Raw genomic sequence first — 25,038 nt, 5'->3', positions numbered from 1 at the left:
AGGGTCTCCGAGCCTGTGCCCAGCGCGGTAGCTGGTGCCACAGGTACGTGTGCCCCCTCCCAGGTGAGCAGCGCGGCCGCCAGGCTCGCTCCCTGCAGCAGCAATGACGTGAACCACGCGCCCAGAGACAGAGGAGCGTCATTTATTTCCACTGAAAGGAATGGCCATAATATTGAAAATAATCCTCAGCTCATTTTCACAGAACTGTACAAGCAGCGATGAAACCTCGTCTCTCTTGTGAAATATGTGGAGGGAAATTCCTCTCCTGAAGAGCCTGCTTATTGTGAGCTGCCGTCACCAGAGGACGAGCAGCCTCAGCTTCAAAGCTCCAGCGTGCCTGAAACCCCAGAAGAGGGGTTTAGCACCTTAATTTCCTGGCGTCTCAGCTTAACTGGCCTCATGCCCAGCCTAATGTAACGCCAGCCTAGCCGCCCTGGTTCAGACGCTCTGCTTCCCTGCAGCCTCACGCACAGCTCCCGGGCTCTACCGCCCCCAGGGACGTCACCAAGCCTGACTGTGGTCCTCCCAAGGATCAGCCATCACACTGACCAGGAAAGCCACCTCGAACCAGGAAACCCCGCGACACGCAGCATCCCGTGCCGAACTGCCCGTCCTCCGCGAGACCCACGCACGGAGAGAGCGTCTCAAACCAACCGGCGCCGCTGATGCGGCACCGCGGGCCATTGTGTTGGCACTGGGTTTGTGGCTGTGCTCACCATGCAGAAGCTGTCACGAAACGCGACGTCCGAGCTGCCGGTCTCTCTTACCTCTATGCCTGTTGGTCGTCTTGTCAAACATAAGCATGGCATCCTCTACCTGCAAGACACAAGAGGGGAGATGCGGCTTTAACACACGCGTTCACAGAAACACAACAGACGAACAGGGAGGGGGAGATAAAGGCAGGAGGAGCCATGGCTCGGGCACCATGTGTCATGTCTCCCTGTTTTGCTCAGACTCGGCTCTTCCTTTTGGACATCTGTTGCTTTCAACCCATCCCAGCTGACGTTTCATCCTAAAGCAGAAAAGTGAACATTAGAAGTTCTGCTGCCCTAGAAAGCCAGATATCTGAGCCGCTTTTCCACTGCTCATCTGCCCCTGTCTGTGCCTCATCGCAGCCGTTTCCCTTTCGTAGGGAGATAAGGAAGGGCCGGGAGACGAATCGTGGACGCAAATGGAGGCCACGGCTTCTCCACATCAGAGTCACTGTCCTGGCTGGGAATCAGGAGGTTTCAAGAAGTACGAGCAGGGTAAAATGTGGTCAGCCAAGAAAGGGATTCAGAGGTTTTGAAAAAGCCTTTTGAAAAGCTAGAGGAGAGAGAGGAGGGCTTGGCATTTCCACTTCACAAGAGAGATGACTGATGAAACGTATTGAAGTGCAACCAAATTGCTTTCAACTTTCATTACTATTTGCATGATTTATTCCACCTCCATTTAATCTGTGCAGCCACACCTAAAATTTTACACTTATTTCAGAAGGATGTTGCACCGCGTTTATTTTCCGGCATGATGACATTAAACCCTTTGCTCAGAGGCCGCAGGAGCTGGGCAGGTTTTGCTGCAGGAACCGTCCTGGGCAATCCGTCTGAAAAGGAACTGCGGACCTGCTGTTCCCCGCTGTAAACCAGGCTGGTGAAAACCTCTATCAGCCTAAACTGCAGGAGCCGCTGGGGAAGGGAGGAGACCTGGGAAGAAAAGGTTTTATTCTCTAAAGGACCCCACTGGTTGCCTGGGGGGTGGCTTTGGGGACGGGTTTTTTGGTTTGCTTGGGGTTGGGGAAGTTTTTCTTCCCCAGCGGTTCGTCTGATACTTCCATGTTCTTATATCCTGGCTTTTTATAAATCATTTCTTTTAGCGAAGTGACTCTCGGCGCAGTTACACACTCTGCACCTTACACTGTGCCTAAGCCCATCTGAAAACCTCTCCCGAGTTTGCAAAACGCGTTAGCAATGGCCTGAGATGGAGAACCACGTGTCTCCTCGATACCCATCTCAAATGAGACCTGAAGATGCTGACGCACTGAAAAATCCAAACCACATTCAGCAGAGAGCCATTTGTCCTGCTGTTTTTCTTTACTCCATGGAAGAAAACTCATGAGTAATATCAGAAGGCAGATAAGGACAGAGCTCCCCTTCCCTGACCACCACCGCTTATCTCTGCTCCAGGGTTATGTTTGCACAGCAACCTTTATTTTTCATTCTCAGAGGTCCTGGCCTCGCTGGAAACAAGACTGACACGTCGCACCTCGTGCTGTTCCCTGCAGCACCGCGGCTGCCCGCGCCCCGGCCACCCGCTTGTCCCCGTGCCCGTCACTGCTGCAGAAGTTTTAAGTCTTCCAGCGTAACCTTCCTGCCCCAAATCCACAGCAGCGCCCAGCCCAGGGAGCTCCTGGCTAGATCCACACACCCCACGGTGACACCCCCTCCTGCGGGGACATTCCTGGGGAATGTCTTTAGAAAGGCTGCCCGTATTGCTGTTGGGGGAGAAGAGCTGTAAGATGAGGCACCACACGGCTCCGACCTCGCCTGAGCGCGGCCAGGGCAGCCCAGGGCTCCCGGCAGGGCAGAGCCTGAGATTCCAGAGCCGCGGGTCTGAACCCCTTGTGCGGCCTCATCCTGCTCTTCCAAGCGCTGCCGCAGCAGAGGGGACAGCTCCTGGCACAGGAGGGGGCTCTGGCCACGCTGCTCATTCCTGCTCGCACGGGGGATCTGCCCGTCCCGCCAGCACAGCGCGACGCCTCCTCCCGCCCGCCAGACCCGCGTCCTCTGGGCAAGCAACATTTTCTGCCGTGTGCACCAAGGCCCCGCTTTGCTGGCACGGTGATCTTGGCAGAGCCCTGGTTTATGCAAATAGAGGCTCATTAGCAGTCCCAGCGTGGCCAGTGCTGAGGTCCCCACCGCGTCCCTCCCCGCGGCGGCTCCCGCTCTGGCACCGCGGCAGCGCCGAGAACGCCAGCAGGGCAGCCGCGGCCCAAGCACGCCCTCGACACACAATAATCAGTGGGGTGTTCTTGAAGCCAGCTGGTGCCCTTTCAACAATGTCTAATTGGTTATCTTTTCTGTTTCCTAAGGTCAGAACATTTTATCTCCGTCTCTGCCCTTTCTGAGTTTACCCCACCCTGCGTTATTTTTTAGGGCAGCCATTGTACCAGAAGAATAGCCTCTTTCCTCCATAGTCCGGTGACACAATGAGACTTCTTGAAACCTCCTGAATAGATAAAGTGCAACGGCAAAAGGAAAATTCTATTAACGCTTTGCAAAATAAAACATCTAAGAGCTGGTCAGACAAGCACGAGAAGAAAATCAATATGGAGAGGGCAGCGCGCTTAGAAAAACTTTTCACCAGTTGCAAAAAGGTGGCGAGGGAGGGGGAGAAAGAAACTGATTAATTCAGAAGCCCATCAACGGTATGGAAATCTGGCAGAACAGCAAGAACTGAATCTACCAGAATTTGAATATACAAAGGGCTGAATAGAATGAGCAAACCGCGCTGCCTCACACACACAGCCCGTTTCTCACGGGTCTCTGTGAATCAAACACAAGCGGTTTGTTCAAGTTTTCATCAAGGAGAAATAAGGGGCGCAGTCGAGGTAACCGGCAGTAAACCCTGCAGTAAGCAAGCTGATCCCTGTTTCGGGGGAAGGAAAAAACCACAACCCACAGATGAAACTCAAGCAGATTCAGCAGCTGTGAGCGCCAGAAGTTCCCCCCGTCCTGCGGGAGCGAGGCACTCACCCCCAACGTGACTCCAGAGGTGCGGGACAGCACGTTCACCAGGTCTCGGCCCAAAACCTGCAACTCCCACCGTGCTCATGAACGAGAAGGTGGAAGCGGGACGGAGGGGGCGATCGCCACCGGCAGGGCCGGGCGCGCCCAGCGCAGCCCACCCCACCCCCCAAAGCTCCTGGAAATCCAAAAACTGATATTCCTTTTGAGATGTAGCGTGGCTCAACACGGAGGCTTAAAGGAGCTGGCTAATCTGAACTAATTATCGGCATCAAATGAGAGTGCATTACAAAACGAACAGTCTTGGCGCTTAAGGTAAAGAAGAAAAGAGGACTTGCCAGATAACACCAGTTACAAATGGACACTTAAGCCCAACAGACATCTCTGTCCCAGCATACCCCACACATACACCCAATTTAGACCCAGTTTCTTACAGAAAGCCTAACTAATGGGCTTTAGTTTATTTAACATTTTTTTTCAATCCACTTGGGCTCTGAGGAAAGGGCTACAGACTCCTTTAATCACTGCCTGCAAGGAGGAACCGGGGAGAATAGCAGGAGAGAAAAAACCTGGAGGAGCCAAAGGCTTTAATAATCCAACAGTTCCCAGGGTTATTTAAAATATGCCCAACCAGTTCACAAAAGGCTCCACGGAGATAAATGTATTTGATTTTCTTCCACTTTAATGGAGGCATACATTTAACGCAACAAAACCAGGGTGACCTAAATAAAATGACTATTAATTGTACTCAGAAAGGCTCTGAATTTAATGCGACTGATCCAGCCCAGCACAACGTTCTCTGCTCATTCCTCCCCTTTCGGGGGGGGGATTCTGGCCCCTCAGCCCAGTGACCGAGCCCCCGTCCCCACCCGCGTCACCCTGCACCCCAAACGCTGGTTTGGATCTGGGGCTTCACACCTCCCGCTTCTTGTTCCTCCACTGGAACCGAGTTTACTCACTGAGTAAAATCTCCACGGGAAATGCCCATAACTACACTGGATGGGCACAGCTCTTTACGCCTCACACCCGCATCCAGCCCAGGAAAGGCTTGTCCTGATCCCAAGCCGGAGTTTCTGACACATCCAGAGCAGGTTGGGATGTTCCTGCGGCCCCACAAGCGTCCCCCGGGGACAGAGGGGCTGCTGCTTCCAACACTCCTGAGCAGGTTTGGAGCCACGTTCTCATCCCTTCGAGGTAAAGAAGAATCAGGACAAACAAACACAACTGAACACGGTGGCAATTCAGACTGTCCTGGGGGAACAGACATCGCAGCGCCATGCCGCCCGGCCCCGCGTTTCCCCGCTCTGTCCCCGACCCGTCAGCCTGACAGGCCCAACACTCCTGCTCTCCCGAGAGAAGGGTGCTGGATATTGGGGTCTAATTCCTCAAATTATTTATACACGCTGCACAACTCCTCCAATATTTTGCTTTCTGAAGCAGAAAAACCTCTTAGCTGCTAGTAAACTGTCAGGTGCTATTATTTTGAATGCGCATGTGAAACCTAAGCGCCAGCACCACGCTTCTGCAGATTTACAACCTCCCCGCACATAAATTAAGACAAATGCATATCACACGCCAGGCAGTCAGAGAAACCGTTCCCCCACACCAGGCCTCTGGGGTTGATTGCAATGGAATTAAACAAAGAAACAAACACTTGAACCTCTTCTCATCGTTCTGTCATTGCCCGGGCACCCTGGCTGCGGGGTTGGGCCCTCCTGGCTGTGTCCCAGCACCCATGTCACACGGGACCCCAGCACGGCCGGTCCCTGTCCCATCACCCGTGTCACACCAGACGCAAGCACGGCTGGTCCTGTCCCAGCACCCGTGTCACACCAGACCCCAGCACGGCCTGTCCCCGTCCCAGCACCCGTGTCACGCGGGACCCCAGCATGGCTGGTCCTGTCCCAGCACCCGTGTCACGCGGGACCCCAGCATGGCCGGTCCCATCCCAGCACCTGTGTCACACGGGACCCCAGCATGGCCGGTCCCATCCCAGCACCCGTGTCATACCAGACCTGAGTGCGGCTGGTCCCCGTCCCAGCACCCTGCACTGACACCGGGTTTAGCAAACCCCAAAGCCCAGCCCTGCGGGGCTGGAACTACAACGGGAGCTCCCCCTGGGCTGGGACACACCGGGGTCCCTCTGAGCGCTCCCTGGGTATGCGGTGACAACCCACCCATTGAGGACCGACACATTATGCACCATGATAATAATCAATACCATACTGTGCAGGAGTAAATTCCAGTGCTAGCAATTTCCCCCCCAGCAGTCAAGGCTTTAAAAAGTCTTCTTCAGCAATTATAGCTAATAAAACTACAATTTTATTCAACACACACATATCATTGTAACTAATTTTGCTCCATCAGGGCTGAAATTAAAACAGTCATTCAATCACGTTAATCTCAGGGCTTGCTCACCAGCCGTGACACGGCAAAGAGCATCCCAAAGGCTTGCCAGAAACCTCAGCGGCTACTCTTGGACTCCAAAACGCTCCTGCAAAAACCCAACCCGTTACTCAACACTTACTCCACCACGGGGATGCGAGAATGATTAACGCTCTGCAGAAAAAGCAGCTTTCCACAGCAGGACAAATCAAAGATGACTCCATAGACCATTTCTCAGGAGCTCCTTCTCTGAATTAATAATATGAAGTATTGATGAAAACAAGGCTCTTTGCCACGCTCTGATCGAGTTATAAACTATATGAGGGCTCTTGGAGTTTTCCTTTGACCTGCTGTCTTGGCTGAGAACTTCTCTTGTGCCCATGGGGTTTCCAGCGCGCGTTAGCTAACACCACCGACTGGAACACAGGGCTCCTGCAGCGACAAAAGAACCCACCCAACCAACAAACAACTCGGAAACACAAGCATTTCTACCTTCAGCCTCACGGCTGTGGTGTCACAGCAAAGCCAAGCCTTGGGCTGAGCTCTGCAGCCGGGTCTAACTGCCCAGAACGATTCCTGCTGTCCCCTGGCTCCGACAGCCTGACGGAAACAGCTTCCAGCGCCCATTTCTGAGAGCGGGAAGAGTCAGAGGAGCCGACACCGAGACCACGTCTCGGGGAGCTCGCAGGAGACAGCAAGACACCCCAAATCTCCTGCCCTACAACTCTACATGAACAGTTTCTATACAAGTCCTGTAAGCAGCAGCGCACCCCATGATTCAGTACGCTGAGGCTGGCACCCCCAGGCCAGCAGCGCTGCGCTGATAAACATCCAGCGCACGTACCATGCATTATTTCTACAAACTTCCCCAACAACCAAGTAACTTTGTACGAGTGTTTTCCTGCGAGATCCACAAACGAACGAAGAACTCGAGCTCCATCCGTCCCGCTCCAGCCCCATGCCCTGGCTATCACCAGATAAAACCGTAAGACAGACACATACTAACGGTACTTTTAAAATGCACACACAATAACTCTAAAATGTTCCCTCTGGCACGCACACAGGAGCTGTTCGTGTTTACGTGTTTAAGCCCCTGCTGCTCAAATGTAGGAGAATTCTTGGTCATTTGAAAGCAAATGCTGAGAGCTCCGCATAACCACATCACTCGAACTGTGGCTTAAATATATCAAATATCACCGGAGCCACGGCACAGCCACGAGCACCGACACCGCTGACATTCACCGCGGCTCCTTTCCTCCACCAGGTGCCCTCAGGCCGAGCTCTCCCGTGGGGTTCATCGCCCCGAAAGCTGCGGGGCAGGGAAAGGGCCGTTCTCCCCGCCGGGGGCACGGCAGGAACTTGGCTCCTTCAGCATTTCGGCAGCCAGGTGCAAGGTGGTTTGTGCTTTTCCTTTCACGGAACATTAGCTGCCGTCAGCAGAAACAATTCTCGTTCCCGTCACAGCGCTCGGCTGCGTTCGGCGCTGCGAACCCGCAGCCCGCGTTCCGCCCGGCCAGGGCAGGCTGGGGAAGGACGGGCAGACACGGGTGTGCACCCAACGGCCAGCGAGCAGCCCCGGCGACAGCTGTATGAGCTACCGCTACCCGAAAAGCCAAATCCAGACATCCGTCCCCCTTCCTGGGCTGCGGCAATGCTGGCATTTAATTTAATCACAGCATCAGTTCCGACTCTGCTGGCTTTGCCACAGCCACAGGCCGGGAGGGCCCGAGGCATTTCCCACACAAGAAACTCGGAGAAGAAGTTCCTGCTCACCCAGTGACAAAGCTGGCGGAGAAATAACCTAATCACACACCTCTGCATCACGTTTGAGAATATCAGCACGCAGCATTAGAGCACAGGTCCTTCTCACCCACTAACCGCACCACAATAACCTGCGGGTTTCACCCAGAGCCCTCAGGCCGCGCAGTATAACCGGCCCAGAGCCCTGTCCTTACCCAGAACAGCCACAAAACCTCTGTTCACCAGAACCGAGGGGTTTCCTGCAGACTCCGCAGCCGAGCCCAGGGCACACGGACACGGGTAAACAGATCTGACCGAGAGACGTCCCGAGCAAAGGAACCGGATCGAGTTTAAAGAGCTTCCTGCTGCCCTTCTGTAAATACCTGCTGAATAAGTGTGAAGGTAAGACACGCATTGCGTTACTATGTTTCCTGATGCATGAAGGGCTTTTTGATTGCCCGGAGATTTTAAAAAAGAAGTATGAACAATTGCCACAGTCAGCTCCGGCAACAGGCTCAGCTGCAAAATGGAGTGTGGTTTATTAGCAAAGAAGAACTCATCTAAGTTTCCCTTGACTGTAATGAAAAAAAGTTCCATTTTATTTCCTGCTGGATCTTTTTTCCTTTTATTGTTCTTTTCACAAACTGACTTGCATGTTAAAGAACATTTTTCCAGGGCTCTTTCTTCGAAGCAGAACTCTCCTCCCTCGTCCTTCGCTCTCCAGTCAAGCACAGCTTACATCTCTACAGTTAGCATGGAGAATCCACTCCCGACCCAGAGCCACGCTCCTCGCTCCAGCCCCTCACGGCACCGGCGCTGTGATTTTCACATGGTCGAAACTTAGTGATAAACCAGGAGCAGGCGAGTCCTTGGATTTGCTTTCGCAATCTGCTTGAAAAGGAGCAGAAGCTCCCCGGCCCAGCCCCGCTCCCCCCGGCAGAAACACCACGGACGAGGGTCCAGCCCTCAGTTGTGCCTTCACGGCTTTCAACTCGTCCCTCACCTCTTTAAAATACGCCGGGAAGTCTTGATGAGAAGACAGGAGCCCAAAGGCACTTGTGGGAACGGGGCTTTTAAGGCTGTTTGCTGCAGAAAAGCATCGTTACCAGTAACCTCTGTGTAATCACGGTCGATAACGCGCCCAGCCCACGCTGTCCCGTGTCTGACGAGCAGCTCTGGGTGTTAAACACCGCTTGATTTGAGCTGAACATCACCTTGGGCTGCGGGGGTGGGGTTTAAACACCACCTTGATTCTATGGCCCTCAGCCGCAGCCCTTCCCGCGCGGGTCAGGCTGCGGGAGACGCTGGGAAAGGCGATTTGCCAGGAGAACAGGCTGCTGAGGCTGAATCCGATATTAAAGGAACGCAATTAGTGGGGCTGGTGCGGCTGGGCCCCGCGACCACGGCCCGGCCCCGCGGCAGGTGCTTCCCAGGACATCTAACGCCCACGAACCGCCGTTACCGGTGGGTAAACTGAGCTCTACACGTGTCAACAACGCGAGTGCTCATCAGCCTGACAGAGCCTCGCCCAGTCACTTAAACCCAGGTTCAGCTGCAATTTTTAATTACCACAGGCCAGCACAGGGATTACCGGCATAATCACCATGTCCAGATTTCTGGAATGACGTTACTACTCTTTTAAAGCCTATTGCAGAAAAAACCCAACGTTTTCTACTGGGGGTTTTTGTTTTGCTTAAAACAACATGGAAGCTGTTCAACCTCCCGCAGCTGCTTACACCACCAAAAGGATTTCTGTGGAAAAGGAATATTTTATAAATTAACATTTTAAAAAGGATCCTCCTCGCCCTTATGATCCATGTAACGGGGATTCGAGGCACAGGCGGAGGGTTAAACTTCAGTACAAATGCACGATGGCTGAATAACGCCTTCCACACGACAATGCCTGTTTACTGAGCATTAAACATGGTGCCACGCTAAACACTTTGGTTACTTTTCACACTTTGGTCCGACTCATTGGTTTTTTAAAAGGTGGCTTATTTTTGCTGTTGCCCAAAATAACGTCTATTTGCAAGTGTTTTCCAGGGCTGCCATTCCCAGCCGCCCCATCCCTGTGCACCAGCACACCGACACGAGCACACGCGGGACATTCGCCTTGTGTCCCCAACACCCCGTTGTCTCCCCTTGCTGCAGGGACCTGCCCGCGCTCGCCCACTGGGACACCGTGGCACAAAAAGGCCATTCCCACCTTTCCCCCCCTCACTCCCCAGCCCCGCACAACCACCCGTCCCTCCTCCTCCTGCTCCTCCTCCTCCTCGCCGGGCACAACCGCTGCCTCGGACACTTTGTTTGAAACCTCTTGGCTTCAAACGCTTTGTACGTCTTGCCCAAAAGCGGTTTGAATGGATTACGTCCCGGTGATGAATCTCTCCTAGAAACGGTGCAAGAGGCTCTTGAATCACGGCAAACAGGCTCGGTAAATCAAACAGGGCAAAAACGGGCAAAGCGAGGATTCGGGTGTTAAGAACCAGCTGACAGGTCCCGCAGCACTGCAAAGATGTCCTTTGGAGATGTGCGTATATGGTTTTAACTTTGCTTCACTGACTACACTTTATTATGCCAAAATAAGGCAAGATACAATAATTAAGCTGCGATCTCAGCGGATTGTTCACAATGATAATTCCACCTTTGTAATTCAGCTTCAAAAACCCCCCTTTGTTCTGTCTTATTACACAGATTCTGGTATCATTCAAGTATATTAACTGCAGCCTATTACTGTCACACAAAAATGCTCCCTGAGCCATAGCAAAAGGCTCCCCAGACAAAACTTTATGTCATGTTAATCCAAGCTTTAATAACTATGAGGATATATAACTGTATTCTAATTGTGCTTTGTGTTTCTGAGTACAAAAACCAGGAGATATCAAAAGTGACAGAGGCAACGCTCCTCAAAGGCAGCAGCAGCTCGCGGCCGGGCCGGCTCTGCCCGGCTGCACCGGCGCTAATTCAGCCCCGGCCCCGGCGCAGGCCAGAGCGCCGCGGCTGCTACCGCCACGCAAATTAATACCCTCTGAAACAGCACTTAAACAGGGATAATCAGTATTATGGAAATGGTACATATTTAATTCTTGAGTGTCTGCTGAGAACGTTGCATGACAAAGGGCTGTGGTAAGCAGAGTGCTCATTTTGTAGCCAACGCTTAAAATGGGCAAGGGGAAAAAAGGAAAGGAAAAGAGAGAGAAAGAAAAATAACCTGCAGACAAGCAATGAAAGGATTTACAAACTTATAACAGTGTATTTTCAAGGTGCTGGCTGCAAGCTGGGAAATGGTTTTTAGAAAGAGTAGAAGGATCTGTCCCAGCCCCACGAGGCTGAGGCAAATGTGTTCTCCTTATGCTATTGCTCACCTACCTCTAAACGTTTATCCCCCTCCCGTCAGGAAGGTTCCAGTGCTGATCCGGCAGCTGGGCGCACAACAGCTTTGGAGGAACATCTACAACCATCAACCAAACCGCCACAAACCGCACGGACACCGCGCGCTGTTCCTGCCCGGAGCTCCCCCGGCCCACACGCGCTGCCCAGCACCTTCGTGCCAGAAGAATACGGGTAATGGAAATAAATATTGTACCTTTTTTACTTGTTGCTGATTTATAGCACTTAACTACCATAAAGGGTCGTTTTGTAATGTCATAATAATAGACCCCATATTTTACATTAAGCTTCCTGACAACCCGAGTGAGATTCTGCACTTCTCTGCACGAGGAGCTCTGATGAGCTCTGCAAAACGCCGTGCTGAAGGAACCAAAACCACCGTGGTAAAGGAACCAAAACCCACCGTCTTAAAGGAACCAAAGCTGCCGTCCATCAGGACACAGCCCTTCAGGTGTCTCCCAACTTCACACCACCGAAACCCACGGAACATTTTTGTCTATTAGGTTTTGTTAGCCTGGACTGACCGCCTCTCCAGCAAATCATGGCAAACAAGCTGATTTCAGGGAGTTGTTGGTTCGGTGCTGGAGCTGCCCGGTGTTTTGTTTCAAAGAGTCGGGCCCGTTTCATCCCTCCGAAGGTCAAATCCAGCCGGGAGGTGCAGACATGACCTCCCTGCAGGACTCTGAGCGCGGCTCTGGGCGCTCCATGCACAGAGCGGCTCTCCCGCCGCCCTCCTGGCCTCCCTGGCTCCAACACCAGCTACGGACCCTCGAGATCCGCACACAGGGCCCCTGGGAGATCATAAGGATCAAACCCACATCTGTCTCGAGTGTCAGAAATACAAACCCAGCTCCTTCAGCTCCCCAGACTCTCATGAGGTGGCATCTTCCAAAGGTTTCCTGGAGCAAGCCCAAAAGGTATAAACGTTGTACGTTTTGGTGACAGGAGGTTCTGTTTATTGGCGCGAATCAACCTTAGAGAAACTTGGAAAACTTCACTGGATATGTAAAAAAAAAATAAAGACAAGTTCAAATGAGACTAAAGGAAACCATGGGAAAACTTCAAGTTTATCCCCAAAGACGCAGCATCGCCCGGGGCGCAGGGAAACGGTTCATTCCCTTCAAATACCATCCAACCGAGGGGTTTATCAGCTCTCGGTTCCGTATTTTGAGGCTGTATTCTATGACATATTTTAAAACGAAAATGAACAGTCTTGTGTAAATCACAAGACTCCAGAAACTGGAGTATTCAGAAGAAAAATATCACTGAACAGCCTGAAATTCTTGATAAATCGTGAAATTTGGCAGCACCCATCTGACAATGTTTATTTTTTTCCCCCAAAGTTGTGCTACGCTGAACATCAGATCAAAACAGTTTTCTCTGGCAGACACAGGTTCTGCTCCGCGTTCCCCTTTCTCCTGACACACCATATGGACCGTTCCTAATGAAATGGATGTACAGAGGGATACTCAACCAGCTCAGCGCTGGTGTAAGAAAAACATGATGCGCTTCTGAACTATCCCTTTTCATTTATAAGTCCTTAAAAGTGCAGTCGGTAAGCTCAGATTAAAATACCAAATAAAGCCTTAGTGATCTAAACCACACACATACACATAAAGCAAAATTATTGCCACTTTTCCAAAACACCTTTACGCAGCTCGCTATAAAAAGAGCCCACCGAAATGAGAAAAACTGGCTTGGACAGCTTCAATTCAGAAGAGATAACAAGACAAGCAGGAATTTATTAAAAAGTGAGAGGTGTTTCTTTCTGCAGCAAGATAGGAAGGGTATTTCTGATGTGCGCAGGATACGGGTACAACGCACGCGAACGCCCAGGCAAGCTGCGCGGGACGAGGTACCTGGGATGGTCAACAGCCTATAGGTGCCATAGGTGCAACAGCCTATAGGTGCCATAGGTGCCCATGGCAAACACAGACCCTGCCTGGTGGCGGCACCTGTGACACGGAGCCCCCACAGCAGAGACACCCCACGGGATGACACCCCACGGGACGTCCCCAGGCAGAGACACCCCACGGGATGACACCCCACGGGACGTCCCCAGACAGAGACACCCCACGGGATGACACCCCACGGGATGTCCCCAGGCAGAGACACCCCACGGGATGACACCCCGCGGGATGTCCCCAGGCAGAGACACCCCACGGGATGACACCCCACGGGATGACACCCCACGGGATGTCCCCAGACAGAGACACCCCACGGGATGACACCCCGCGGGATGTCCCCAGGCAGAGACACCCCACGGGATGACACCCCACGGGATGACACCCCACGGGACGTCCCCAGGCAACGGGAACAACCAAACGATCCACCCAGGAGCCAGCAACCCCCTCGGGATTTCGGTCGACTTAAAGGAAACCTGCCAGTAATCCCGTCAGCAGCAACAAGGCAGGAGCCTTTGCAGCAGAACAAATCTGTCAAGAAGCAGAGTGCTTTATTTTGGGGAAGAGACCTGTGTCCAGTTGCTTTGAGTTTTGCATTCCCCCTCTCCCTGTTCTTTGCCCCTCCTGGAGCAACAGGCAGGATGCAGAGGCATTATCTAAGAAAAACCCATCTTGCAGCATAATGTCAAGATCGATATGTTGACCTAACAAGTAATGCCAGCTTTAGTAGTGTCTTAATGATGTGATCATTATCTTCTTACCTGAAGTGCGGCAGCAGTTAGTGCGTGTGCCAGCAGGAAGACCTAAGACTATCCCGCGCAAAAGACCACAAATACTTGTCCATACACACACAGACATTCCCTGCGTTTGGTGTCGCCAGGAAAAAGAAAATCAGCTACCCGTGCTCCTGCCCATTCCCAGCTGGCCCAATTAAGGCAGCGCGGTGGAAAGGCGGCGCTGGGGAAGAGCCGCCGTGTCCCCGGGCGGCGCGGCTCTCGCGGCTCCATCAGCTCCCTCAGCTCAAACAGCTCCGGGTGCTCGCACCCAGGGCTCCCAGACCCGCGTCTGTGCTCTCGGGGGCTGGAACTGCCGGGTGTGCGGGGGCGGCGGGGAACGGCGAGATCCCAGTCCCGAGCCCCCCCCTCTGACCGAGTTTATCCACATTTTATGACCCCAGTGAACTTGCTCTGTTCTGCATTCCATTTCTATAGGAAACACTCTGTATTTTCGTTAAGACCACAGCAGGCTATAAACCCCTCCTGCCTGGCTGCTGTACTCAACATAGCTCAGAAGAGTCACACTTTCCAAAACCATTGGGTTTGCAATGAAACGGAGCCTCGGTCACATTTTGAAGTTCCCGCCTTTGCCGTCACAAAGCCACAGCCCGGGTGGGTTCCTGCCCCGTCCCCCCGCAGGGTCACAGCACAGCCGTCCAGGGCCAACGGCACCGTCACCCTGAGCGCCGTGGAAATGCCCCCGGAATGAAAGTGAGTGTCCAACAATGCAATAATTCAACAGAGAACCCTGAGAACAGAGCACGCAGCTCTTTAAAAACAGGCAAGAGCGCAACCGATACCCTTAAAGACAAAACTAACGACCCAAGCTACCCCCTGAGCACAGGAGCAGCTTCTTGTGACCAACACCTGCACCACCAGCTGTCAAACATAAACCAAAGGCACCATCAATAGCAGAAAAGATCCCTCCCTATTACCACATCAGTCCTGCTGCTTTGCTCTAAGTTTAATGTGCTTGAAAGACTAACACTTGTATCAGACTTGAGCATCCACGCACCTTCCACACCAGCGAGCCGCTGCCACCAGTGCCGCCATGCCCAGTGAGGGTAATAAAGCAATAAAGGCAAACATCTAGGGGTTAGCAGGGACACGGCATTTGTTCTGTCCATTAATACATCACTCCCAACCACCCCTGAACCCAAGAGCAAACGATGCCTCCTTCTTAAAAACAGTAGCCAGAGGCAAACCCGCTTGCCACGAGCAGCTTTCAATGAGCACCAGCACCCGCCAGCAGCAAGAGGAGCAGGAGCAGCCCCAGAAGGTCCCTTTTGGGCTGCGGTGATCCGTCTGACTCCAGGGACAGACCCAGGAGAGATGCCGCTAAGACAATGCACACTTAAACAGATTTCGAGACTGAAATGTGTGATTTTTGGTCTAATTCCAAAGAACGTTAGCTAGTGTGAAACATCTCTTGCAGTTGTCTGCCTGGGATCTCCCTGGACAACGCCAGATAAAGAGGCAATTCATCATTCTGCGGAAGGTTGTGTGCGACGCGTTATCTGTCCTCACAGAGCCCCGCGCTCCGGGCGAGCCCCGCGTTCCGCAGCCTGACCGCCCTCCTCCATCTCCAGGTTCCATAGCAACGTGAAATTAGCACGCACGGAACCGTTAAATGAATAATTTACTGATTTCCTAAGAACCTGTCATGCAGTTCGTAGCTCTCTTTTATATCCGTGTCTTAACTCCTTTTGTAAAAAGGCTGCAATCAAGCTAAATAACATCTGAAAATCTAACAAGCGCAGGCAGAGTCCCGCTCGGGGCCAGGGCCGCGCAGCCCCATGTCCCTGTCCCCGTGTTCTCGCGGGTCGGTGCCCGTGGCCTCCAGAAGCCACGTCCCTTCCCCTCCTGGCTATTCAGCCCCCATCAAGGACACCAAGCAGCATCCACAACCGCCTCCGTCTTCAACCTACCCACTGTCCTTTCAGCGCAGGCGGGTGGGCTGCGAACCGCCGCACTGACCATCGGGGTATAGAATGTGTCTGGAAAAGCTTCACCACCACTATCAGAGACGCTCTTCTAGTGACTCAACCACGTCGTGTCACTCACACTCAATCTAAAAGATATTTATAAAGACAGTACAACGAGAGATTTATTTTCAGACTTATTTATTTGGGTGGAATGAGTGAGATGATTTCTGTGCTGTTAGCAGAACGGGTATCTCCATTCAATGTACATTACAAGCCACAGATGAGTTCGAGATGCTGCAGCTTCCCAGCCTCTCACACCACGGAGAGGCCTCGGTGTGCAGAAGGAGACGCGGCCCCCGGGACGCCGCTCCGGGAGCGGGACGGCCTGCCCTCATCGCTTTGTGCTGCACAGCCCATTCCTACCGGAGAGCGACTCCGGGGTTTAAAAACTGATAGCGCAGCTATTCAAACCAGCGTTTCTGAAGTAGGGGGAGATTTTCAAAGGGAGATGAAACATAAGTATTTCTTTTCCAGCACCTTCAGAACATACGGACATCCACCCTAAACACACATACACGTAGATGGAGATACATGCATCAAAAAAATTAAGCAACCAGTCAAAATCACAACTGCTCTGAGCTGCACTGAATGCACTTTGCCTTGTTATTTTTACTAATCTAGTTGGGACTAAAAAGCAAAATGTGTTGGATTCCAGGAACTCCGGAATAGGAAGAAAAGAAACAGTTCTGTTTAAAATCTCTATTTCCTTTCAGTGTTTATTGTTCCCCATCTCTGTTGCCGTCTCAGGCCCAGCTGGACAATAGCACACAAAGGCCTGTTAAACCCTGCTCTTAGTGTTTTATTCCCCCAATACCCATCACCTACTAGAGAGCAGAGATAAAAGTGAGGAGTTTGACCTGACCGCGCTCACAATGCAACTGCTTCCCCACTTCCGAACAACATAAAAAGGATGTCAGGAGAGCAGATGGATTGGAAGGGAATTTGGAAAACAACAATAACAACAACAAAATGAAACCCAAGACCTAAAAGCTGTTTCCATCCAAACAAAGCTCCTCGTTCCATTCTGATCCCCCCGGGTCGGGCGTCACGGGGCTCCGGCTGCCGACAAAACCGGGGAAGGAATTGAGGGAGGTAACGGGACCAAAGCACCCGCCACGGGCACTTCTGAGCGCTTCACCAGCACTGACCACAGCGCCCCGTGTCCCAGGCCTGGCAGAGGGGCAGGAGGGTGCTCGGTGCCCCCAGCCCAGCTCCACCGCCCCCTGGCCTTAACCATCGCCCAGAAAGGCCACAGTTACCCAGGGCCATGGTTAGGAACCTTTAGGAAAGGTTTCACATCTTCCTAAGACCATAAAATAAAACGGATTCTAGCTTGATTATTTTTCTAATAAAATATCATAGGAATAACAAACACTATCCACCCCCACGGTTTAGCTTCAATCTGAATCACCGGTTTGCTCTCGGCACAGGGCACGCTGAGGGTCTGTCACCTCGCAGAGCCCCGCATCGCCCAGCCCGGAGCCCGCCCAGCGCCGCCGGCCCCACCAGCCACCGGAGCCTCCGCAGCATCACCCCCAGGTCTTGCACGGAAAATTCTCAACCGCCGGTATTGAAACATCTGCCTCCTTTAAAAAGGGGGGCAGCAACGCGGGGGACACACACTCAAGCCGTTCGTGTGGCAGCGGAGGGGGCTCAGGTCAAACCCTTCGTGATCCTGCCAGGAAGTTTTAATCCTGTGCTCTAAAGCAGCAGAAGCTGCACTGGCGCTTCCCCCCGATCAATCAGCAAACACCCGCCCTGGCCGCAGCGGCAGCTCCTCTGCTGGTAAAAGGTTGCTGTGCCCTTCAATGGAAGCAAAAGGACAGATCTCTGCTGGTCCCCACTAACCTAAAGGTTAAGCCATGCTGGTGCATTGTTTGCAGTAAAGGGTCAGCTGCTGGGGTTCCCGAGCCTCCCCCGGGAGCTGCTCGCTGCCAGCCTTGGCTCCGCACAGCGCCGCGCTGGGGACACGCGGGTGGCCAGGGCTGTGCTGCACAGAGCTACACAACGCCTGCGAAGGGCCAGGGGGGCTCCCAACGGGCCGGGGCTGCGCGGGGCCAACCCCAACACCGCCCCGTGCTGACGGCCTTGCCCTAACGAGGGTCCGGCAGCCCGGCCTCGGCACGGCCTGTGCTCCCAACCGACACAGAAACCCTGAGGAAAATCATAGAGTCGTTTTAGTTGGACAAGCCCTTAAAGATCAGCAAGTCCAACTGTTAACCAAACACTGCCAAGTCCACCTCTAACCCATGTCCCTAAGAACCTCATCTCCATGTCTGCTTGACCCCTCTGGGGATGGTGACTCCACCACTGCCCCAGGCAGCCCGTTCCAATGGAGAAGTCCCAGCAACCACCCTGAGCAGTGCCAGCGACACACTCCCCGTGGAGGAAAGGCGGCTGCGTGGAGCGGGTGCTTCAGCACAGCCCCTTCACCTCCAGCCGCGTCCCGGCAGCATCCTCGGCTTCTCCTTCCTACGCAACAGCGGCAACGCCAGGAAGAATAACAGCGCTCCCCTCTCCTTTACTAAATCATCACTGCAACAAAAGGGATTAGAACAAAAGGTTAAATTAACAACTTGGCTGAGGAGACCGCCTCGATCCCTGATGGGTTCCAGCCAGCGTTGACACTGAGCAATGCTCCGGCCACCAGCAGCGGGTCACCCTGGGGAGAAGGGACACATGGGCGGTGAACACAGGCTGAACACCGGCTGCCCACGCACAACCTGCACCCCACAAACACCTCGACCCTCCCGAGCAGCCACCGAACCCGGCGAGTGTCCACACATGGGGTGTCTCAGCTCCACAGCCCCGAGAAAGAACCCCAGAAAACACTCAGGAAGCACAAAACAATTTCAATGAAACATGCTCCAGTTAACAGTCCAAACCACCATGTTAGAGAAGAGATACACAGCAGAATTTAAAGGAATTACTCTAGTGAATTAAAAAAAAATAAAATTACATAATGGAATTCTTTCATTTAAGAAGCTTGTTTGCAAAAAGCAATTTCTGGCTGCTTTGATTCAATTCAAGATGCTCCACAACATCCACGTGCTGATCAAAGCAAGATCTGGGGGTTTATAATCCGCAGGGGATGGGAAAGGCTCCTTGCGGCCTGGCTCCACGGAGCACGCGCCTGCCGGAGCCAGTTCTGCCGACCACACGCGGGCTGTCACCTCTGCCACCTCCAGCCCACGGCCACATCTCTGTGCAGAACTCCCCATCTTGCAGGGATGGCATCAGAGGTGGAGCAGCGTCCTCATTAGATGCTCTGGTCATGCCAATGAGGAACTTGCTGCGCTATGTAATGGCTGCAAAGAAGATGCAAATCACAGTAGATGGCCCGATATGTTTCTGGGTGGGAAACAATTCCAGCTTGTTTGACAACTCTTCCTTAAAATGAAGCTAAACTGCCCTTTTGTGCCAATTAAAGACTCACCAGAACAGAGCCTGAACCTATATTATTGTTTAATAAAAAAGGAAAGAAACAATTTTGCTTCTCTTTTTAAAAAAGCATCAACATCTTTCTAAGGATTCTGTGACAGGATGTTTTTTAGTTCATTAATGCTCTCAAACAATAACCGTGATAAAAGACAGTTGCTTCTCCAGGCAGCTCAGTGGATGATCCTCCTTTCAAGGGCCCCAAACCCACACTGTAAACAGCTCCTAACGAACAAGGCTTTCCAAAAAGAGCATTGCTCCCAGGTGAGGTGCTAATATACTGCAAATCAAAGCAAGACGACGCAACCTACGCAGCCCAGTCCTTCCAGCTGCTTAGTGACGAAAAACATCTGCCAAAAGTGAGGTGGGAGCATTGGCAGGTTGTGTGTGTGTGTGTGTATTTTTAATTACTACTCCTTTTCACACAACTCTCTTTAATAAAAACACCATATCAAAAGCCCAGCAGATTGGAAACAATAATCAAATCATAACCAGAACAACCCTGGAAGAAAACAAACCAAACCAAACCAAGGCAAAGCCCCAGCCCGACGCAGCTGCACCGCGGCGCTGCCGCCGCGCCGGGCTCTGCGATGGAGCCCGTTTAAGTGGCTTTGACACATGGAATAGGGTTCGCTTTGCCACCGGTGCAGCTGACAACGCTGAGAGTGGGTTTTTCTGCTGCTTTATATGAGGTTATTTCCATTCCTTTTATTTTTTAAAATCGTTTCATTATGCTTGTCTGAAACACGTTCGCGGCTTCAGAAAAACAAAAGCAAGAACAAAACCAAATCAAACCCCTCAATATGTTGCTCTGGAATTCAAGGGGGAAGAGAAGCAGCACAGCCAAGCTGGCCAGCGTGAGCTTTGGGCACACCTGCAGTTCACAAAGCAGCGGAGAGTCTCCAACACCTTCCCGTGGCTCCGGTCACCCCTCGGACACCCGGTCCTGCCCCAGGATCAGCCCTGTCCCGGGGCTGGCACGGAGCTGCAGGGCACAGCGCTGAGCTGGTCTCTTCCCTGGAGCACCTGCCTCTGGTCAGGACCAGCAAGGGCAGAAAACAACATATGGCAGATAAAACCAGGACAAAACTTCAGCTCTTCCCCCGCCTCTGGCCCAAGACGCTGTCAGAAGAGCAGAGGCTGCAGAATGTCCCGGTGAAGCCCGGGGAGGAGCGTGAAAGGGAAACGGGAGCCCGGAGGGAGGAGGAGGAGGAAAGGGAGAACGGTCTTACATGAGATTCCAGTTTGATCCGTGCCCCCTTGAGCTAAGACAGTTGAAAAAGCAAACAAACCAACCAACCACCAGCCCACCTCACCAAAACCCAACAAAATCCTCCTCCCCGAGCTGCTCGGTCGCACCCGGCCCCGCGGGCCCCGATGGGACCAGGCCAGCGCCACCCCTGCCCTCCACACCAAAACCGCATCTCCCGCTCCCACCACCCGCCGGAGGGTGCAGGTACACACACCCCCATTGCAGACTTACACACACACAGAGAAGTAACAGCTTCCTTTCGACAAAGTAACTTCCACTGGCCCGCAGACAAAAGTGCCCATCTCAGGGAACGTTTGCTTTTACTTTTCTTGGCTGTCAATGAATTTTGCTCATGGCAATGGTTTAAAGCTGGACACATTCCATACAGAAGCTAACCAGCAGCATTTGTTTCTCAAATAAAAGCCTCAGTTGGAAACAGGCTATATAAAAATATATTTTGTAAAGGAGGGAAATTTTAAAAAGTCCTTTCTTAGTCGTGTAAGTCAAACACCATGAAAGAGGAATGAAATGTAAGTGTGAAAGTCACCGGGAAGGAACATCCTGTATCTCACAGTCCTTCACTGTCCTAAGCAACAGTACATGCTATCCCTTCCACTCACTGATAGTCTGAAACTTAATTTGAACCTCCAGGTTGAATCTATTAATCTCAGCTCTTGACTCTGCTCCTCCGTCCAGCGACGCTGTGCGGGCGCTGGGCCCACAGCAGGCGTCCCCCCGCCCGCCCGCCACGCCGAACTGCTCTTCTAGTCGTCAGAAACCACGTTCTCATTAAAACGTATTAATAAAAAATCACTCAGTGAAGCTGCTGGATTTGTATCCCCCCTCAATGCCAGCACCGCTTCCCGGTGCAGAGCAAAATCCAACAGTGAAAGGGGAACGAAATGCAAAACATATAGAAACAGGCTCGCTGACATAACATAAAATTGTCAAGTTTTTGGATGGAGTCCAAACTTAATAGCACAGAAGGAAGCGAACGTTGAACTTGGGGATTTTTAACCTCAAGTGTCTGTTTAGTTTTAAAAAACATCTGCTGGCTACACATTTGCGTGCTACACTTTCGCACGACGCGCGCACCGCCACCAGAGCAGTGGAATAAAAGTCAGACGGAGCCAACTATCACGAGAACGAAAAACAACGTCCCCAGCCCCGGCTGCTCCCCGGGCAGCGGGAAACCACGGGAGCCGGCCCCGAGGAGGAGGAGGAGGCCGCCGAGGGCCTGCGGTGCCCTGACCCTCCTCACCCCCACAGGGGACACGGGCACACAGGAAAATATGCTCCAAAACGGGTCATCTGTTCTGTACCCTTGTTATTTGCAGCTAAGTATAATGGAAAAAATTGACTGTTTGCTTGGTGCAATAGGGCATGACACTGTTTACACAGAAATAATAGCTAAACAGTGATGGATTCTAAATCTCCATTACAGTGAAAGATTTGAAGAAGTAAAGCAGTTAGAAAAATAATTGGTTTTCTTGTTTAGCTTTAAAAAGCCTTTACACACTGCCAAATTGAGAAGACTTCTCACTTTATTTTGGTGGGGTTTTTCCCTTTGGGAGGGTGGTATTTCAACAAAGGGAATAACAATAACCCCAAGGAAGAAAGGCCCTTGCCCTGCACTGCTGATCCCCGAGGTCAGGGCTGTGCAGCCCAGGGCCCACACAGGCCTGGCCCAAGATGATAAGCCCAGCCTAGCACTCAGGCTTGGCTTTCTGTTGTGTGGGTTCTTTTTGGATGAAGTAGGCAATTACTACAGCAAACTGAAATCTTTGTAAGTTTTCAAGGCAAAGAGGTGAGATTTAACCCTCAAGCAAGAGCCAGGCCTGGACCGGGAAGCAAATGTCCCTGTCCTGGTGGCAGAGGTGCCGTCACAAACCTTGGGAGACGGAACAGGACGACGTGCGCCGGGGTCTGACTTACCCTTCTCAGCACCCTTCACTTGACAGCCGGGCTGGACAACGAGCACCAGCTAACTGGAAATAGTGTAAGAATAACAGTCACGAAAACCACACAGGACTTCTCCATAATGGAAAAAAGGCAGACGCTTATGAGTTCAGAGCCCTCCAGGATGCTTCTGAATATTTCAAACACTAAAATGAGAGACTTTATATTTTCTGAAAGCAGAGACCTTTCCCCTGCCCCATGTCCTCTGTGAATTATTGAGCAGCGCGGTGATTACCGTGGGTGCTGGAGGAGACGGCGGCGCCCACGGAGCGGGATGGGGACGCAGCTGCCGGTGACATTTGCGGGATCTCGGCCGCGCTGTCGGGGTGGCAGCGGCCGAGGGGCTCCCTGCACCGCTTTAGGTCATATTTACATACAAAAGAGCAGCTGCTGTGCTGCTATTATGCTGCAAACTTTCCAGCAGCGACCAGCGGAGGGTGCGGGAGAGGGGGAGCGGCGGGTGCAAAGCACCTATTGAGGCCCCATTAATTTTTCAGGGCTTCTCAGGCTTTGGCCTTTACAAAACGTGGCAGGAGGAGGGAAGGGGAGAAAGAGACTCCAGCCAGGAGGAGTCTCCCCCCAGCCATCCTCTCCCCATCAAACAGCTTTGTCAGAACAGAGACATGAATACAAGCTGATCCGAACCCCTTGCGGTCGCTAATTAGACGGGAAGAATGGCGGGCGGCGATGGATGCGAGCAGCGGCCCCGGCCGGGCGCGGGCTCACCAGCTCACACACACACACACAAGTTTCTCTCTGCGGCCCAATTTCCGGAAATTTATTCCACTTGTAAACCATTAGGTGCCAATTTTTCAAATCAACCTTACGATTCAATAGCACTGCCTAATAGACTCTGAAAAATCTTTTGCCGGCTCGCAGCTGAGCAAACGTTATCTAAAAACATCTTAATAAGGCTTTTGCTATTCTTTCACCTCGCTGCTTGCAGAGGGGACACCCTGAGAGGCAGCGGGGGGGAGGTGACGTCCCCAGCGCCGGCTCCGGAGGGACAGGGCACCCCGCAGCACCCCACGCTCTCCCGCCCCCTTCGCCTTAAAAAGGGTTGGGGGAAACCAAGCCAAACAGTTTCTTTGGGCATCCACCTCTCGCCCCCACTGTCACCCTGTACCACCCAAAAGCAGGAAGGTTTTCCTCCGAAGGTTCATTGCACTGGAGGCACCACAATGCTGGTGGGTCACACACCTTGTTTTATTTATAAGCAGCTGAAGGCTGAATTTGAGCTGTTCGCGGCTCTGGGTCAGGCTGAGAGGGAGCGGAGCAGGACCGAGAACCTCAGCCAGGGGACACCCCCAGCTCCTGGGGGGAGCGTGGCCAACAGGCCCCCCGAGTTCTCACTGCGGCTGTTAAGAAAGTTTAAGAATTGCTGTATTAAAAAGCAGCTGGTCAGCAATGACCTTGGCGAACTCAAAGGCCTGTGCTCAGGATGGAGGAGAAAGTTCTAATATCCTATCTCCAGCTATCTGAAAATTCAGATTATATGTCTAATGCACCTCTTGACTTCTCCAGCTACCCCTGGGGCGACCTGCCAGCATGTATCTTCACAATACTTTCATGTTTAAATAAAACCAAATATTCTTACTGGATTTCTTTATGAATTCCTGCATACAACTTAAGGAAATAAACGTCTCATTCCAAAACCCACCCTCAGGCTCAACCTATGCTCCCTGCTTTGCATACCGTTCCTATTTAATTGCCTCCAAAAACAATGCCAGGTGGGTCAGGAAGGGGCTGGCGCTCTGCAGCGAGCTCAGGGCCTCACAGCACAGCACACACGCGTTAGCTGGACAATCGGAGCGCCACGAGTCCCCAGGTTTGTCCCTGTACAAACACCACGGCTGAACGCTTGCTGAAGAACGCACCGAGAGAAGAAAGCACGCTCGCCGTGCTCTAAGCTCCAAACCAAGTTTATAACCAGGATCTAAAGCCTCAAAGGGTGGAAAAAAAAATTAGGCTTATAATGCTAATGCTGACAGATTTACCTTCCGCGTTAACAGAACATCTCTGTACTTGGGAAGAGACAGAGCCGCACGCTGTCATCGACACTTGCACAATATCCACTTGACTGTGTGAATATCCCAACTCTGCTCCTGTGAGCAGCTTAGAGGAATTACAAAGGCTGAGCCAGCGAGGAGAGAAAGGATTACCGAGGGCCACAGTTCATCCTGCTTCCGCACAAACAAAATATGACCTTGATTCAATTAATAATCAAACTTAACATTCCCATTAAAGTGTTGCCGGGGGCAGCGCAGGCCAGCGAGATAACCGCCCGCCCTCCTCCAGCCCCGCGGACACACGGACACGCGCAGCCTTCGCATCCCCAAAAAAGCCTAAACAACGCTTAGCAGGATTAATTTTTAATAACTCAGCACTTTGTTTTTATGTACTTATTAAAATTTAAGAGACTGAGCCATTGACCCTTGTAATTTTTCAATTGTTGAAACCATGAAGTCTGGGTTGGCTAATTACGCC

At 52.2% G+C, this 25,038-nt stretch overlaps 1 protein-coding gene across 29 annotated transcripts in view; it reads right to left on the bottom strand.

Annotated features, from left to right (window-relative positions):
* The window catches only part of MSI2 (musashi RNA binding protein 2), a 192,326-nt gene that overhangs the window by 77,254 nt on the left and 90,034 nt on the right, over nucleotides 1–25,038 (bottom strand). For all 29 annotated transcript variants that reach the window (XR_010467322.1, XR_010467316.1, XR_010467317.1 and 26 more), the window contains one exon: nucleotides 768–816. Coding sequence is in view for 21 of the 29 variants with exons in the window: in XM_065036674.1 (XP_064892746.1) it covers nucleotides 768–816 (49 nt within the window). In the remaining 8 variants the exon portion in view is untranslated. The remainder of the gene's footprint in view (nucleotides 1–767; nucleotides 817–25,038) is intronic.

The sequence above is a fragment of the Columba livia genome, chromosome 20, assembly GCF_036013475.1.
Source record: "Columba livia isolate bColLiv1 breed racing homer chromosome 20, bColLiv1.pat.W.v2, whole genome shotgun sequence".
NCBI classification, from domain to species: Eukaryota; Metazoa; Chordata; class Aves; order Columbiformes; family Columbidae; genus Columba; species Columba livia.
Note: the sequence above shows the minus strand (reverse complement) of the source record. Positions and strands in the feature narration are given on the sequence as shown.